This window comes from Podarcis erhardii (assembly GCF_964252035.2).
Source record: "Podarcis erhardii genome assembly, chromosome: 4".
Classification (NCBI taxonomy): Eukaryota; Metazoa; Chordata; class Lepidosauria; order Squamata; family Lacertidae; genus Podarcis; species Podarcis erhardii.
This window is the reverse complement of record NC_138508.1, coordinates 67,744,512-67,759,966: the sequence shown is the minus strand read 5'-3', so window position 1 is coordinate 67,759,966 and position 15,455 is coordinate 67,744,512. Positions and strand designations below refer to the sequence as shown.

Genomic DNA, 15,455 nt, shown 5'->3' with positions numbered 1-15,455 from the left:
AGATGGGTGTCAAACAAACAAACAAACAAACAAACAAACAAACAAACAGGTTTTCTGTCCAGTAAGTGGTATATACATTTTGCTAAATAAATAGAGCATAGTTTCTCATTATGTCTGAACCAGGGAACCTAAGGTTACTGACTTCCAAACAAGTCAGGTTAGCAAGCCAACTTTTTACCATGGCTTAGTAACTTGGCTTGTTTGGAAGTCAGTAAGCAGAGGTTTCCAGTTTGCATTAACCAAAATCTTCCCTTCTTGTTTCTTAGCTCACATGCGGGAGCACAAAGCTTGTTCATATCTCATCTTAATACACTGAGAGGTGATTGTTCAAATGCAGTCTGTTTGTTCAGACCTCAGAATACAGTCAAGGATTTTTTTAAAATGTGAAATGCCTTATATTCAAGTGCTCAGTAGCGCTGTTCATAGGCAGCACATGTTTACAGTGATTCATCTTGAAGCATCACTGATAATTAGGCGATCTGACTTCCTGAAAATATTCCTAACAAGTGATCCTTTGTTACAGTTGCTCAGGAATCTAACACACTTAAAGCAAGACCAAGATCCAGGTAAGCAAAGGCAAGAACAAAGAATAATTCATTTCTTTCTGTGTGCACCTGTTCTTGCCTGCTGCCTTCTACAGGTTCGCAGTCTATGCATCCAGGTGTGAAAATAACTTGATGATTTCCCCTCCCCCCTTGCAAAGAAAAAAACCCATCATTATATAAAAAATGGAGGCTTGCTTGCTATGAATCATTAACCAGTTAGCAATTCTTGGCAGGGTAAAAGTAAGAACTACAAGTGATAGCTAGTGCATTTGTATGCTTAATCGCATAATATATATAAACTATTTGCATATGATGGGAGAGTGAACTAAAATTGAAGAGATGGATTTTTTAATCGTGCAGAGCAAAATAATGGAAATTCCTGTTAGAAAATGTTCAGGAAATCCATCTGAATCCTTTGGCAGTGAAAAAGACAGCTACAGGTAGGGGAATTTATCTAGATGAAGTGAAATGGTTTGAATTGAGCAAAGTAGATGTAAATATAATTGGTTGGGTAAAGGCTCACAATGATGCCTAAATCTAACTCAGATTTAAAGGTAAAGGGACCCCTGACCATTAGGTGCAGTTGTGACCGACTCTGGGGTTGCGGCTCTCATCTCGCTTTATTGGCCGAGGGAGCCGGCGTACAGCTTCCAGGTCATGTGGCCAAAACTCAGATTTAGGCATGCCTAAAACAGAAGTTTAAGCATGTGTAACTCTGCAGTGTTTAAGAACCCTCATGAAAATTCATAATGATCTTAGTGTTTTGTTTCCATTTTTAATGAAACGGTAACAAACATCAACTATATTCTAGTCAGCACTGAAAACAGTTATTGGCTTAGATCCAAAGACCTATGTGTAGAGTTCTGCACATCCCCAAGTCTTCCCTGTGCCTCATTTGCAACCACTCAGTTGCTAGGAAAGTTGCCCAAGGTGCATGTGGATGAGAGATCGTTGTTGTGCTCAGGTTCTGCTTGCAGTGGTTGGCCACTGTGAGGACCTTTTGCTGGAGTAGATAGAACTTTGGCCTAATCCAACAGGCTGTTACATTCTTAACTGAATGGAGGATACTTGCGTGTGGGTAGAGGTAGTGTAGAAACCTTTGATACTTGCAGAGCTTCAGTGTAGCCTATCAGGCTTGTGCAGAGCTTATCAGAAGCCTGGGACCAGAGTCTTGTTGGAATAAAGTTATAATTTTATTGCCCTTTTAAAATGTGCTTTGGGGGTTATTTTGATTATGTATTTTGTGTTTATATATTGTGATTTTATCTTGTGAACCGCCCTGAGACCTGTGTGTAGGGCGGTATACAAATTTAATAAATAATAAACTCAAACAAAACCCCCAGCCTGTCCCTAATTTTTTTGCTTTGGCCTCCGAGGCCCAGGGCAAGGGTACCCAGTTGCTCCCCCACCCCCTTGCATGGGCCTGTTGTACAAAGGTAAGAGTCACAACAGTTGCTCCTCACTTTTTGCGTCTGGCCCAGCCTAGGATTAAGGCCCCAGAAGTTTGTTCATGAGGGAATGTGGCCCTTAGGTTAAAAACAAAAAAGTCTAGCTCTGCAGCATTCCATGCCTTGGTCTCGCAATGTAATATATACAACTAAGGAGTTTTCAAAAACTACCCATCTCTAGAAGCCACAGTATTTAGAATGTCAGTTATACGTAAGACTCCCTACTATAAATAATTGCACACACTATATGTGTTGTGTACACCTGCCTGTACCATATTCAAAAGCCTTCAGTATGTAATCCCTGGAATGACCTGTTTCCGACCTGTTTTATGACCTGTTTTATGTACACATTTCCATCCATATATAGGTTTACCATATATTATCCTTAAATAAAGTGCATTTAAGTGTGATTTCTGCCGATAATAGCTAAAGGCAAGGAGCCAAGTCATCAGATAACTACGAGGCAGCTTATCCTAGTTCTACCCAAAGAACATCCTGGCACAGTACTATGACTTATGTGTGTTTGAAGGAGGTGTTACAATCCTCATATGGTAGAGAAGTTTCACATGGTAGGTAATTACATCCTTTCCACTAACACCACAATAATGCTTAATACGAATCAGAATTCTGTCTGTATGACACACAGTTCACATTAAATATTATTGTGGAGTGGACTCAAGCTGGCTCCACCATGTGGCTGTAAAGCACCGTCCCTAAACATAAAATCAGGGGGTATGTCATATTTAATGAATACATTCTTCCAGTGTTTGTTTTTTACAACCTTTGCAGTAGGCATAAAAACCCCAGTAGCTTTCCCCTTTTAATCTTGTCTTTTTTACCCAAGATCTTATTCAAGCACATCTATAGAAGATGCGATGAAAAAGGGGGGAGAACCACCAACTCCTCCACCAAGGCCACAGAAATCACATTCCAGAGCATCCTCCTTAGATCTCAATAGGATGTTCCAGCAAAACACACAAGGTAAAGTTTCGCAACCCTTTATATATGGCCTCTGCTGGTTAATGGTTGTTAATACTGCAATAGGCTTTAAAGGCAACTGTAGTAGTTACATGCCAAACAATTTCCCAGTTATTTGCACAGGCACTTACAGCTGCTTCACGTATGCACCTTCATTTCTTGATGTTGCAATATCAGATGACAATTTGAATATTCAATGGGTCGGCACAGATAGAACTTCCTTTTCACTCACTGTCAGTGCGAGTTGAAAGTGCCACTCAGTTGAGTTGCTGGACTTACTCTTCTTCTGGGAGTCATGAGGAAATGTGTCCTGCCCAGTCGTGTCCCAGGGGATCTTCCAAACAACCAAGGCTGTTGTGGGCATAGACAGCAGCAACAGGCAGCCCAAAGTCCAATTCCAGGCAATCAGAGGTTCCAACAAGGGCTCAGGCAAGAGGCAAGTCGAGGGGCATTCCAACGTGCAGGTAAGCCAAGGCCAAGGATCAGATACAAGACCCAGTGCTAGTAGCAAGATGTTGTTCCAGTAGCAGATCAGCAGCCCCCTAGAACAGTGTTTCCCAACCTTGTGCCTCCAGCTGTTTTTGAACTACAACTCCCATCATCCCTGACTAGCAAGACCAGTGGCAAGGGATGATGGGAATTGTAGTCCAAAAACAGCTGGAGGCACAAGGTTGGGAAACACTGCCCTAGAATCTTCTACAGAGAATCCTTCTCATAAGGAGGAGTCCTAAGTCACAGCTTACGAGGAGTCTTCTTCTGCACTCAAGCATTCTACTTGACTGTGCGGGTCTTGGTCTGCCTCTTGAGGTGCCATCATTCCCAGGATTTCAGGGATGGTTCTGTCTCTGCTTCAGAAGCTGAGCTTCCTTTCTGGGGGGGTGGTATGCCTGCCAGTCTCACCCAAAGGCCCCCCTTTTTCTTCCTTGACTGTTGTTGTGAGCCATTCCTTAGCTTCTATGGGCTCTAAATCACCCTAAGACAGATTCTTCTCAGGTGAGGAGTCATCTGTCAGGGATGGATATATAAAAGTTTATAAAAGTTATAAACTGCTTGATTGTAAAAACCCTCAAAGCAGTTTACAAAAAAATGGGAAATGAAGCCATGTACTTGCATTGGTGAACCAGTCTTTAGCCCTTCATGTTTACTGGTTGAACAGTGCATTCCTGTATATAACCTTGCTCTGAAATGTCCAGTGCTTCCAGAGAACTTCTAGTAAACAGACAAGTTTGTCAAATTTCCTCCTCCTGGATTATATGCAGCATGCTAGCCAAATATTATGGTCTTACTGGTGTTTGATACACCCCAGGTTTTTGCATATATTTATCAGGTAATTGATAGGCTGCAATACTATATATGACAGTTGTGCAATGCCAGATATGGCTTAAGAAAACGCAACTGCATGTTAGCACAGTTTAAAGCTCATGAGTAAGAGGGACTCTTCTTTTGGTTCAAAACTAATAGGATAGTTTTATGTTAAAAATAAAGCAAATTCTGTAGCTTATGGACCAAGTTTAATATATTACTACTTAGCTATTTGCATATTCCTCTTGGAAAACAGCACATGGCAGCTGCTTGGGTTTTTTAAATTAAACATTTTTTCAAATGACTGTCAAACTTCAGGTGAAGCCAAAGCTGCCACTTTAGATGCCTGGCAAAACTGTCATCATTTATGCCTTTAAGCTTGCTCTCACCTCAGCAGTGCCATCATTTTGCAAAGTTGGTGGTGACTTTGACTAGGAAAAAAATCTGTGCCTCCATCGTATGGAGATTTTGTCCATTTGTAATCATCTGAGAAACCAGTCATACAGTTTTTGTTTCGGAGGGGTTCTTTTTCATTGTTTGCTTACTATCCATTGATGGAGATTTATTAATTAATTTATTAAATGTATGTCTCTTCTTATACATACATACAAATATTGCCTAAGGGATAACTCAGCCAGTAGAGTATGAGACTCTCAGGGTTGTGGGTTTGAGCCCCATGTTGGGTGTACGATTCCTTCATTGCAGGGGGTTGGACTAAATGATCCAAAAGGTTTGGTGTGTGTATTTATATGTTTGCATATATAATTTTATAGATGCATACACATCCAACTATCTTTGGTAATAGTGGAGACCGCAGCACTGTGATATGTTTTCATTATGATGCAGTGACCCAAAAAAGCATCTCTCAACAATTCATCATGCTGCCTTCTGTGTCTCTGCTTTGCATACTGAACATTTCTGGTTCCAGGACTTCTTCCACCTGGCCAGCTTTGTACTGCTCCTTCTGCTACAGACTGTGCAAATGGCTGCTTAATTCCTTAACAGAAGAGCTGGTGTGTGCCAGCAGTTTGCCTCATGCTGCATTTCCTATGCTGTGTTCCTTTTAATCACGCTGTGTTTAATAGTCTGATCAGTACATTAAATTAAGAAAGGTGGCAACTCAGACTAGTCTTTCAAGTTTTATATGGCTGGATAAAAACCAACAAAGCCCACCCACAGAACACTTAAGGTATTGCTTAAATTTAAGATACTGGTACAATCTTCTGCCAGCTATGCATGCTTAGTATAATTTAAGTCTTCATCAAACTGTGATGAAGCCACATAAATTAAATGGGTTATGTAAAATAGAAGCAGAATCAGAGCATTTAGATCCTATACACATTACCATGTAGTCTTCTGTCATATAGCTCTGCATTTAGGGTTGTATTATTCAGAAAACCCACAAATGCATGTGAAATAGGAACTGAGTAGGCATCTGGGGTTTTTCCTTAGCCTTCTATAATTACAGGGAAAAGTCATACAAAGGTTCCACCTGTAAATCATGAATTCCTATTCATGTTAAATGTACTATTCTATTCAAGTTGCTTTATGACAGCAGGCTGTGGATGAAAGGGCACCTTTCCCCCCTGAAAAACTTGTACAAGTCCTGAATAAATGAGTAGAGCCGTACACTCCTGCTTCAGAATCTGGAGCTAGGTAATTAATTTTTAACACAGTCACAAACTATGTATTTGGAGCTGGATGCTTGAAGAAAATAGTAAAGCAGAGCTTTAAACAGTAGAATACAGGAACTTACTTATAGACTGGCATTGATGAAAGAGAAGCAAAATATTTTGCCTTACCAGTTTTTTTTCCAATCAGAAGGGGTAATTCAAAATTGAAAGGGTACCTCAGTGATAATCTTGGCATACTGGAATTTTAACAAAGATCGTGTCCTTTCAAATTGACCTGATTTAAACAAGTATTAAGGAGTTTGTAATTTCACGTACTAGAAGTGTAGATTAAATAATAAACACGAGAATCCAAGGTTGTTGCAGGAAGTTTCCATGCAGATATTGGGGTTTAATATTCATCTAATAGCCCCTTTCCTAGCAGAGCCCCTGAAGGAGTGACACATTGAATGCTTCTTGGTCCATGGAGGAATATGCTCAAATGTGAGCCACCATTGAAAACAAGACAGGGAAATGCAAGCTTTTTTTTTTTAAAAAAAAAAATACTAATAATTACCACATTTTTCCGTGTATAAGACTAGGTCTTTCCCCTTTAAAAAAGTCAAAAATTAGGGAGCGTCTTATACATCTCCTCCCATTTTCTTAATCTGAGTCCCCCAAAATAGGGGCGTCTTATACATGGGGGCATCTTATAGATGGAAAAATACGGTATGTATTTTACATATCTTAGTACATCAATTATACAATTGCCATCATTAATCTTACACTCCACACACTTGACTTCCACACACATCCCTCTGTGGGGTCTTATTTAGTCCTTGTTAAGCTGCATCTCCTTAATTGCCACCCATCTTCTGCTTATTTTTAACTGCTGCTCATATACCTAATCCCACTTGGAAGTTTATCTGATTGTTATATTTCTTTAAATATTCCCAAAAGTATTCCCACGCTTCTTTTATATTGGACTCATCCTGATTTGTTATCTTTTCAGTCAACATTGCTAGCTCTGTGTATCCTATTAGCTTATTCTGCCAATCTATTTTTGTCCTTCCACTACGGGGCATAAGTTATTCTCACTGCTGTTATTACATAAAGGAAAAGACTAAGTACTTTCTTGGGTATTTCCCCCTCTACTATACCCAATAAGAACATCTCTGGTTTCTTGGGAAACGAGCCCCTTAACATCTTTTTTAATTCTGAGTATATCATCTCCCAATACTCTTTGCTTTCTTACAATGTCTCCCCGTACATTTCTGAGCACAATTCAAAATGTTGGTGCTGACCTTTAAAGCCCTAAACAGTCGCGGCCCCCATCATTCAGCCCGGACATTGAGGTCCAGCGCCGAGGGCCTTCTGGCGGCTCCCTCACTGCAAGAAGCGAGGTTACAGGGAACCAGGCAGAGGGCCTGACGTTTAGAAGAACATCTGAAGGCAGCCCTGTTTAGGGAAGTTTTAAATGACTGATGTTTTAATGTATTTTTAATCTTTTGTTGGGTATAAATTATTATTATTATTATTATTATTATTATTATTATTATTATTATATTTGAACAATGGTAGCTCCAGCAGTTATGCTGGCATTTTCTTAGGGCATTCTAAGGTCACACAGTATCCCAGTCTCACAGTATCCTCTCCCCAGCCTTGGAGTGGTAAGGGAAGCCTCTTATCAGTGCCCCCTGTACCTCCCTGCTGCCAGGGGAAGAAGCCAAGAGATGGAGATTCCTTGGGTCTCTGGCTCTCTCTTTCCTTCTCCAGCAAGCCAGCCTTTATCCTCTCAGGGCTATTGAAGCCCATGAGCTCCAAGAGCTCTTCATTAGGCCTTGGTGATAACAGCGGCTCCCTGTCATGGGCTGTACTGACTGAGTTGCCCTGTAGAGTTGCATTGGGAACTTCTTAAAGGGGCAGTCATGAGATCTTCACAGCCCCAAATGCAAAAAATAATAATTTTAAAAAACAGACTCAATTTCTGGGTTGTTGTTGAATATCTATTTTCCACAGTCTTGATATGAAGGCCATGGGGTTTAGATTATATTGGCAGGATGTGCTGTGATGTGCTCTCTTCTCTCTGTGTGTAGTGCTGAACTGAATTGTTTCTAAGTGTGTGCATTTATGTAAGATCAAAGGAAGATCTTAACTTGTTTATAGAAATTATGAATCAGTACTTTCTAGCACCAGCTGCAGGTGTGTTGCGCCATTGCTCTTTCCATTTTTGACCCTTCTCCCCCTCCTGTTCTTTATATAAAGCACTTTGGACTTAAGATGATTATATACTGCACTGTGGAATTTTTATTGCTAACTACACTTAGACTACAGAGCCCTAAAGTTACATAAAAATGTAGCAAGCATTTCCAGAATTTTAGCATGCTTCAAGATGTCCACCTACTTCCATGGCACTTCTCATAGAAACAGAAATGTCTGTTATGCTTATTACATCTTTTTTGTGGAACTTAAGCCGCTGGATTACATACCCGTCTTTGATATCCACATGGAAGTGGCCCCAAGTGAGCATAAATAAGCAAGAGTTCTAATACAGTAAAGGTAAAGGTACCCCTGCCCGTACGGGCCAGTCTTGACAGACTCTAGGGTTGCGCGCCCATCTCGCTTAAGAGGCCGGGGGCCAGCGCTGTCCGCAGACACTTCCGGGTCACGTGGCCAGCGTGACAAGCTGCATCTGGCAAGCCAGCGCAGCACACGGAACGCCGTTTACCTTCCCGCTAGTAAGCGATCCCTATTTATCTCCTTGCACCCGAGGGTGCTTTCAAACTGTTAGGTTGGCAGGTGCTGGGACCGAGCAACAGGAGCGCACCCCGCCGCGGGGATTCGAACCGCCGACCTTTCGATCGGCAAGTCCTAGGCGCTGAGGCTTTTACCCACAGCGCCACCCGCGTCCCTTCCTCTAATACAGTAGTTTCTCCATAAAACAAAATGTACAATCTGCATTGTTTGGGGTGTATTTTCATTTGCATAAAAATTGAAAGCCATAGCCTCTGTTCTGAATATTTTTAGAGTTTGACTTTCAGATTTTATTCAGTTGAGAATGAGTTCAGTTCCTAAATGCATGCACACATGCCATTACTGTTTCTAACAAGCAGAACCAACAGTGACAAATCTAGCATGCCACTATACTTGCTTGTCTACTGCATATATATTATAATATATAGAAATACATTCACATGCATGTGCATATTTGCTTTCTTTCTCTCTGACTCACACACACACACACACACACACACACACACACTGCTGTCCTGCTTCGGAAGAGATTTTTGCTGATGCTCTGTTCTAAGAACTCTGGATTGTGCCTGGGAATAGTGCTCACATAAGCATACTACTTTCAAACAGGTCAGAGATATTCTGAAACAGCAGGATTTTATGAATATTTCATGAATAGCTTAAGTTAGAATTTTAGGATTAAAAAAAGCAGGAAACTGGGTCAAACATGCCTGGTCTGAGCATTTTGCTTGCCTAGAATGCTGAATGCCCAGATACAGCATATTTTCCTAAGCTGAACAAGATGTAGCGCGCATATATATATATATATATATATATATATCCTGTTGTGAGAGAAACAACTTAATGTTCTGAAATGAACTGCATTCTGTACCTTTGGCGGTGCTGAAAAGATACGGCACATGAAACCCTTGCTTGGAAGAAGCCCCAGTTTATTATTTCCTTTTAATACAATTTGCTATTTCTCCTTGGGGATTTACCTGACCCCACAGATCAGGTAAAGGGTCAGGACATGAACACACAATAAATAAGGGTCAGGACATGAACACACAATAAATATTTGCAGTGGCTTTACAGCAAGTTTAATAAAAGGACAGCAAATGAAGACTTTTTGTAATCCTGTTGTGGTCAAAAATGGAGTTTTCAGAAGAAATTGAATTCAAGATATAAAGAAAAACTATGGATTATTGGCAACACATAGTTCAAAGTAACTAGTTTCTCATTTAGGTGCTGCTAAATGCATTTCAGAGCACCTTCACTGAAAGAATGCAGGACTGATTATGAAACCTGTTTTTAGATTGCAACATGATGGATTCATTTGTGATGTTGCTTCACTTTCAGTCTATATATGCACACTGGGAAGATCTGGGGAACTTCCTGACCTATATACATTTTATGAACACAGACTTAACACACACTCGTGATTACTCCCATCAGTCCCAGCAACTGTGGGATAAGGGCCAGGGATGATGGGAGTTGTAGTTCAGCAACATCTGGAGGACCAAATGTTCTTCTACACATGGGCTTTGTGAATTCCAGCACAGGAATGTCTGTTTTGCAACAAATAATCTTGTGTCACCTAAAGACTAACCCATATCATCATTATTACTTACATTTCCATGGACTCAAGTCTACTCTGGAAACTCTGTGTAAGAGATATCTGATGTGTGATACATCCTTTGACTTTTTGTCTAGCTGTAAGGGTAACATGACATGACTGCAATATATACCCAGGTTGCATATGCTGTAGCCTCCAACTTTTCCAGGACTAGAACCCAGTTTTATTATTTTAATCAAATATTCTGCCACTCCACTCTTTATGCAACCTAGAAGAATTTGGGGATTGGCTAATTCAAGCTTGGCAGGGTTTCTATGTTGCTGTTTAAAGAGTTACCTTTCACCTCCAGCTATGTGCACAATATACGCCGGATTTTTTTTCTTAGCACACCCATTTCTTCCCAATCACCAGCCAAATACAGGTATAACCCACAACTATATGTATACCCAATGTATACCCAATACAATTTTGTTTCTGTGGTAAAGTAAGAGGAGACCATAGTGATGCTGCTTCCCCTACTGAGCTCTTCTGACATTCTCCACAGCTCTGATCATAGTGCCCTGTTATGTGATTGGTGGCCGCACGTTTTTTAAGTGCTTTATGTATGTCCTTAAACTGTTCTTTATTTTTACTTTTTGTTTTATCACTTTTGTGTTTGCCACCCTGGGCTCCTTTGGGAGAAAGGGTGGGATACAAATTTAATAAACAAATAATTTTCCCAGTTGACAAATTAAATACAAGGGTGCAACAAAGAGAAGGCTGTTCACGCCTGTTTTCCCATGGTGTCTGTAATGAATATCTGATGCATATAAGACCCTTTCATACATTACATACATGAAGAAGGTTCACATGATGATTAGGGTCACACACTTCTGTCCTGGCAACATGCACCTGGGCTAGGCCTGTGCAGATATCTGGCAGATATCCTCTGGAGAGGAGTCCCTGTGTGGGGGCTGCTGTCCTGTACCCTGCATTATTATTTATTGTATTTATCCTCCACTTTCTGCAGAAAATATCTCAAAGCAACTGACAATTGTAAAATATACACAATACAAAATAAAAGGCAACATCAAAAGATAAAACAAGTATTAATAAAAGTATTAATCTGTGGAATCCTCAGCATGCATGAGGAGGAACACACACACAACCTTTTGAAAGAAATAAACATCACCACCGACATCAGGCTGGCAGTGAAATTTAAAAGGCTTTCCTTAGTGGCTGTCAGTTCCACCTGCGTGTAGAGAAGGGTGGGAATAAGGTTTTCCAGCAGAGAAGGGTGGTGATGTGTAAGAAAATGGTTTTATCGGTGGGGAATTGGTATCGGGAGTAATTGGATAATAGTGTGAAGAATTATCGGAAAGGCTTTCCTATAGAGGAAAGATTAAAATGTGAAAACAGTCATTCCCAAATATGTACAACCCTTGCAACTCTGGGGGGGAGGAACTACTTTCTTGCATAGCCATCAGTTTAATTTAAAAATCTTATACAAGAAACCCTGAATTAGGGCAGTCACATTTGATACTTTCATTGGCATAAGTAAGCAAGTTATTTATTTATAAGCTATCCATCCAATTGCTAATTGCATGGTTATGTCGGTCTCTCAAGCTGGAAATGCTACAAAAATGCCTCTTTTCATATGAAAAGCAATCCAAACTTTGTAGCACAAAATTCCAAATGTTGAAATCTAAACCCCACTGACCATTCCCTAAGAATCGGTGACTGAGTTTATTTTAACTGGAGACGTCTAAGGTTGCCTCGTAGTGCACTTGGAAAATTCTAAGTTGTACCTAGGTTGATGTTCTGCAGAAACAAGTTAAATGTTTTATGTACAGTGGTACCTCTAGTTGCAAATTGAATTCGTTCTGGAGGTCTGTTCTTAAACTGAAACTGTTCTTAACTAGAGGTGTGCTTTCACTAATGGGGCCTCTTGCTGCTGCTGCGCTGCCAGCACACGATTTCCGTTCTCATCCTGGGGCAAAGTTCTCAACTCAAGGTAACTCTTACAAGTTAGGGGAGTTTGTAACCTGAAGCGTTTGTAACTGGAGGTGCCACTGTACTTAAAACTGGCCGATGTGATACCCTTGAGCTTGAACAAGTATTGAGTTTGCCTGGCAGTTCATCTGCACCTTCATGATACACCTTTAGGTGCCACGTGAAAATCTTCCTCTTCAACCAGGCCTTTTTGGTTGACTAACATCTTACATACTTTTAATTGTGTTTGTGGGAGGAGGGGGGGTTATTGGCTTGTTTTGTTTTTATTATGCATTTTGTGTTTTTATCTTGTATTTTTATGCTGTGAACTGCCTTGAGATCTACAGACAAAGGGTGGTATATGAAATGAATGAATGAATGAATGATGCCATTCTGAAGTCTCTTTCAGAACTGAGTAACCTTTTGTGTTTGTTGTTTCAACATTTAAAATTCTAGCATTTGCTGTTGCAACATTTAAATTCTAGTGTTTGTTGTTTCAACATTTAAAATTCTAGTATTAAGGTAATGTCATGGGAATGCTAAACAGAAAAATGATTCCTATATATACATTAATTGAAGCCTGTGTGCAGGCTTTTCATAGGTATCAAGCTGTGAGAAAAGGATGTTGGACTGGATGGGCATTTGGCCTGATCCAGCTGGACTATTCTTTTCCGTAACCTTAAGCAGAGAACACATTTCTCGCCATAACCTTTGGTTTGAACATTCATGTGATTTTTCACTCCAAAAACATGAGTGGTCTTAAACACACATGTGGAAAAGCGAGATATAAATATTTTAGATAAATTAAAATAAAAACTGGCTAAATGGGGAGGGGGAAATATCATTAACATAATACATGTTTTTTCTTACATTTGATGACTGCAGTTTGACTTTTTTTCATCCTACAGATGTGTTTGTGGGTTTTATGGTTAACGTTACCTGAATTCTAATAGCTCACTACCTTGGTGTTTGGGTTTCAGCATGTCACCAGACATTAACAGACTTCAATATTCTCATTTATTCCTTTTCTTTGTTTGTTACACATACCCTTGGCCAGCATTCACTATTTTCCTATAAATCTTAAAATGCATAAGTCTCTATTATTCCCATATGCTTTATAAATATTCCTGCCCAAATAAGTTTAAAAATGAGAACATGGTTAAGATTTGGTATACTTAAAAAAATGCATGTGCAATAAGATACATAGCTTAGGATACATTTATCTATGTAGCATTCTCGTGGTGTGACTTTAGTGCTAGAATTTTAAATGTCCAAATAACAAACACAAAAGAGGTTGCTAAGTATCTTTTCAAATTGTGTTTGCTAAAAAGGATCAGCAGTTATAAGGGGTTGCTAGAAGGTTAACTATCAAGAGATTCTTCAGTCGTGCTTCATGTGTACATATAATCTATGTGTCATTATAATTGCTTCACAAAGCCTCGTCTTCTCTGCAGTTCTGGCCTCTAAAGGTTTATGGATTTAACTGAAGCCAGATTGGGAAGTATAATAGATGGTCCCATCATGGGTGTTAGCATCTCAGATTTCTGGCTCAGAGTAGAAGACTGAATTATATTATGTTACCATAAAGCCCTAAACTGACTTGTTTGGTCTCTTCCCTCTTCAGCTCCTGCCAAAAATATTTAAAAGCTACAACTAGCTCATCCAAGTGCCAGAACATCTAATTCCATGCACAGATGTTTTCTGTACAACTCCACTTTTTCACATCATCGCATTTTATTTTGAATGCTCTCTAATGTCCATGTTAGAATATTGCTTCACTTTTTAAAGGCAAGAGTGTTTGTGACAAAGAACAGAAAACTCAAGGGGAGTTTAACTCTCATGTACCAAGCTCTGTATCCTTCACTGAAATTTGTTAATTGCATCGGCATTGATGGTATTTGTCATGTTTATTCTGAATAGAGATGTCTCTGTGAGGTCATAGAAGATAGTGGTGATAGGTTCACTTGAAGTGTGTTTTCTTAAATTGATCTGAGTTTTTAGAAAATCAAATAGTGCTAATAGATTTGTTTAGTTCTAGCTTGCGTTCATTCATTTGTTTATCTCCTTCTGTTTTGTGTTTTTGTTTCTGCAGTTCGGGCGGGTTGGCTCCCACCGCCGCCACCTGCTCTACCTCCTCGGCCTTTTGTAACACAGGTACGTATAAAACTTCAGCATGAGAATATTGGGCTTAGTGTTGTCTTTAAAAGGAGCAGTGGCCATTGGCAGAGTCTCCAGAAAGGCAAAGAGCAATGTTTCCTGGCACAGGTCTCAGTTTGGGCCTTGGGACCATTTCCCCCAAACCATCCCGCCTGCTGCACACTGACATCATACATGATGCCAGGTGTGAGGCAGGTAGAGACACAGCTGCCAGTGAATAACCAGGAGCCTTAAAGTACATCCCCAATTATGCATTGGCATGAGAGGCTTACAGTCAGTGTCGGAGCTAGCTTGTTGGGAAGCAGGGCATAGGAAATGACAGTGAGCTTTGAGTCACCACCCAAGTAGGTGGCAACTCGGTACCTGCTTTCTTCAGGAATCAGCTGTGCAGCCAAAGAATTCAGTCATACAGCCTGTTCCTCCAGAAAGCAGGCTTGGAGTTATCCCCTGTCAAATGATAGATGGTAATATCAAGCCTGTTGGATCACCTGCACAACCAAGTAGTAGTTCAGCTGATCCCTGCAGAAAGCAGACATGGCATCACAGCAGGCTTCAGAGTAGCTTCTTGGCTTACTTGACCCGGATTTTGTTTTGTAGTGTGGATGGAGTTTGGGATTTAGATCAACTCAGTGATAAACTTGTGCAGGTTCTTTTGAATGTGATATAATGTAGTACAAGTTGTTCACTTTGCGGAGTAGATTTTTGATCTGCAAGTTCTAGTTCTCTAGTTTTATCATTTTAGCTCCGTTTTCTGCCTTAAAACTGCATTCAGAATTCCATCACTCACAAGTGAGGTGACCCTGATGCTTAAGGATATGTTGTATTTTTGCCTGTTTTTATAAGTTGTGGCAAATTGGATTCATTCTAGTGTTTTACTTTTTTTTATTGTGTCATAAACCACCCTGGGATCATATGATGTAGAGCTGGCTAGATTTTCTCTAATTAATTAATATTATTCTGGACATTCTTGCCACCTAATATATCACAACTAAAAGTTTGTCCTGTGCTGCAGGTTTCTCATCCTGGCACAAATGCTGAAACAAATGCTCAACTCAAATCAAGCTACATAGACTTCAGGCTTCAAGAACAGGTACACCTTTAAACTGTAAGCGTAGAATTGATTTGGGTACGGATT

The 15,455-nt window shown here is 40.1% G+C and overlaps 1 protein-coding gene across 1 annotated transcript in view; it reads left to right on the top strand.

Annotated features, from left to right (window-relative positions):
* REPS2 (RALBP1 associated Eps domain containing 2) overlaps window positions 1-15,455 on the top strand; it is a 78,012-nt gene that overhangs the window by 39,283 nt on the left and 23,274 nt on the right. The window contains exons 13-16 of the mRNA XM_081859098.1: window positions 524-566; window positions 2,838-2,974; window positions 14,256-14,317; window positions 15,333-15,410. Coding sequence (XP_081715224.1) covers window positions 524-566; window positions 2,838-2,974; window positions 14,256-14,317; window positions 15,333-15,410 — 320 coding nt within the window. The remainder of the gene's footprint in view (window positions 1-523; window positions 567-2,837; window positions 2,975-14,255; window positions 14,318-15,332; window positions 15,411-15,455) is intronic.